Below are 2,173 nucleotides of genomic sequence, written 5' to 3' on the forward strand. Positions count from 1 at the left end.
TACCCATGGCATGATCATGTCATGAATCTGAAGTGTAATAGCAATACACTTTACAGTCCAGTCTTGAGAGAGTATTTATCACACTAGCGCAGCCAACTGGTCTAGTGGTTAAATCGTCATCGCAAATCAGCTGATTTCGAAGTCGAGAGTTCTAAGGTCAAATCCTAGTAAAAGTAGTTACTTTTATACGGATTTGAATACTAGATCGTGAATACAGGTGTTCTTTAGTGGTTGGGTTTCAATTAACCACACTTCTCAGGAGTGGTCGACCTGAGACTGTACAAGATTACACTTCATTCACATTTCATACATATCATCCTCTGAAGTAATACCTTACGGTCGTTCCGGAGGCTAAACAGAAAAAGAGAGCACACTTGCGCAATAGTTTAACCATATAGTGAATGTGTTAAACTTTGTCTGTCGCGAGTGTGTTTAGTTTAAACCTGTATATATTAAAATTAAATTACGGTGTTCGTTATCGTCCATTAATCTTGGAGAACAGTCATTTTGTACCATAACTTGAAGGTAAAGTGCTTCATAGTCAGAGTTGGGAAATCGTTTGGAGAATTTATGAAAAAAGAGGCGTCAATAAATGCCCCAACGATCCCACTAATAAAAGCTCGAGATCGAGCTGCTGAAGCCACTGGCGTTTCGACCCGACGGATAACAAAAATTAAAAATGAATTTGAAAAAATGACTTTCCAATTCCGCTTCTACGAGTTCAGACAATCAAGTGTTTTATAATACTTTTTCTCAGTCGGTCGTAACCCCTAACAAGCGCCAGGAAAAATCAAGGTCAATAACTGAACTGGACGAGTTTGATAAATGTGTTGTTTGGAGGTTGGTGTATAACTTATAACAAAAAAATTGTCTTCCGACAGCTGATTTATTGCGTACAGCATTAAAAGACAGGATTGACTTTAACGGTTGTAAAAAGAATATTCGAATTATATTAAAAGATTTAGGTTTAAGTGACGAAAGACCCAAGATAATCGTTCTGTATTAGTGTAAAGAAGTGATATACGGAACAAAAGGATAAAGTATTTGCAGGCCATAAAATATTACAGAGAATCTGACCGTAACATTGTTTACATGGACGGAACTTACGTCAGTTGTAATGATGTTTCTGGCAATTCCTGGGTAGACTGCTCAGGAAAAATCATTCGACAACCGTTTTCTGAGGGAGAGCGTTTGATCGTTACCCATGCCGGAGGAGAAAGAGGATTTTTTCCTAATGTTCTCACTTTGTGGAAGGCTATTCACAGTTCAGAAGATTATCACAACCAAATGAACATGAGTAATTATATGAAATGGATCAGTGAAACATTATTACCTAACCTTCCTAAAGAACCAAAAAGTATTCTTGTAATTGACAATGTCTCTTACCGCAACGTTTTAACTGAAAAGACACCGACATCTAACATCACCAAAAATGGAATGATATCTTGGCTTAAACAAAAGGGAATAGGATTTTGTTTCCTTAAACTGCAGTTATATGAAATAATAAAGTCAAACAAACAGAGATTCGCGTGCTACCTTTTGGATGACATGTCAGGAAAAGAAGGATATAATAATGTATTACGTCTGCCTCCACATCATCCAGATTTAAACCCAATAGAAATGATATGGGCAGAAGTAAAACAATTCGCAATCGAGATACGGAATTTAATATTGAAAGAGTGAAAAGTGTTTGAGGAACAAACCAATTTAATGGGACCAGAAGACTGGTTACTGAAATGTGATCACGTGATAGACATCGAGAATAAATACCAATGGCGAGAGCCTTTAACAGACAATGCGTTAGAATCCTTTATAATTAGAGATAATGTTGTTAGTGACATTTGTACGTCTAGTAGTGTCGAATCATTAAGTGGTTTTGAAGAAATCTGACAGATGTCTCATGTACGCAAGGAAAGTAAGATTAAAGTAACGGTAATGATCCACTTATGTTAGTAATAATAATTACATTAATAAATTGAAAAAACAGCAGTTGTATTGTTTAAATTAAAACAAACAAAAAAACAGCCAATTTTGATTAAAATACAGCAATTAGGTTAGTATAAGATATTTTCAGGATAGTTAATAGCGCGGTAAACCAACCGTCAGCCATGTGCACAGCAATACGCCGCCCGCTATCCAAATATCAACTATTCCACGATAATAAAAGTATTTT

General features: G+C 36.0%; 1 protein-coding gene across 1 annotated transcript; it reads left to right on the top strand.

The window, feature by feature from the left end:
• Nucleotides 1–1,092: 1,092 nt before the first annotated feature.
• On the top strand, nt 1,093–1,683 carry LOC142326885 (uncharacterized). Its single transcript, XM_075369618.1, has one exon. It carries the CDS (start codon nt 1,093–1,095, stop codon nt 1,681–1,683), a length of 591 nt encoding a protein of 196 aa, XP_075225733.1.
• The last annotated feature ends 490 nt before the right edge of the window (nt 1,684–2,173 follow it).

Source organism: Lycorma delicatula, chromosome 6 (genome assembly GCF_047948215.1).
Source record: "Lycorma delicatula isolate Av1 chromosome 6, ASM4794821v1, whole genome shotgun sequence".
NCBI classification, from domain to species: Eukaryota; Metazoa; Arthropoda; class Insecta; order Hemiptera; family Fulgoridae; genus Lycorma; species Lycorma delicatula.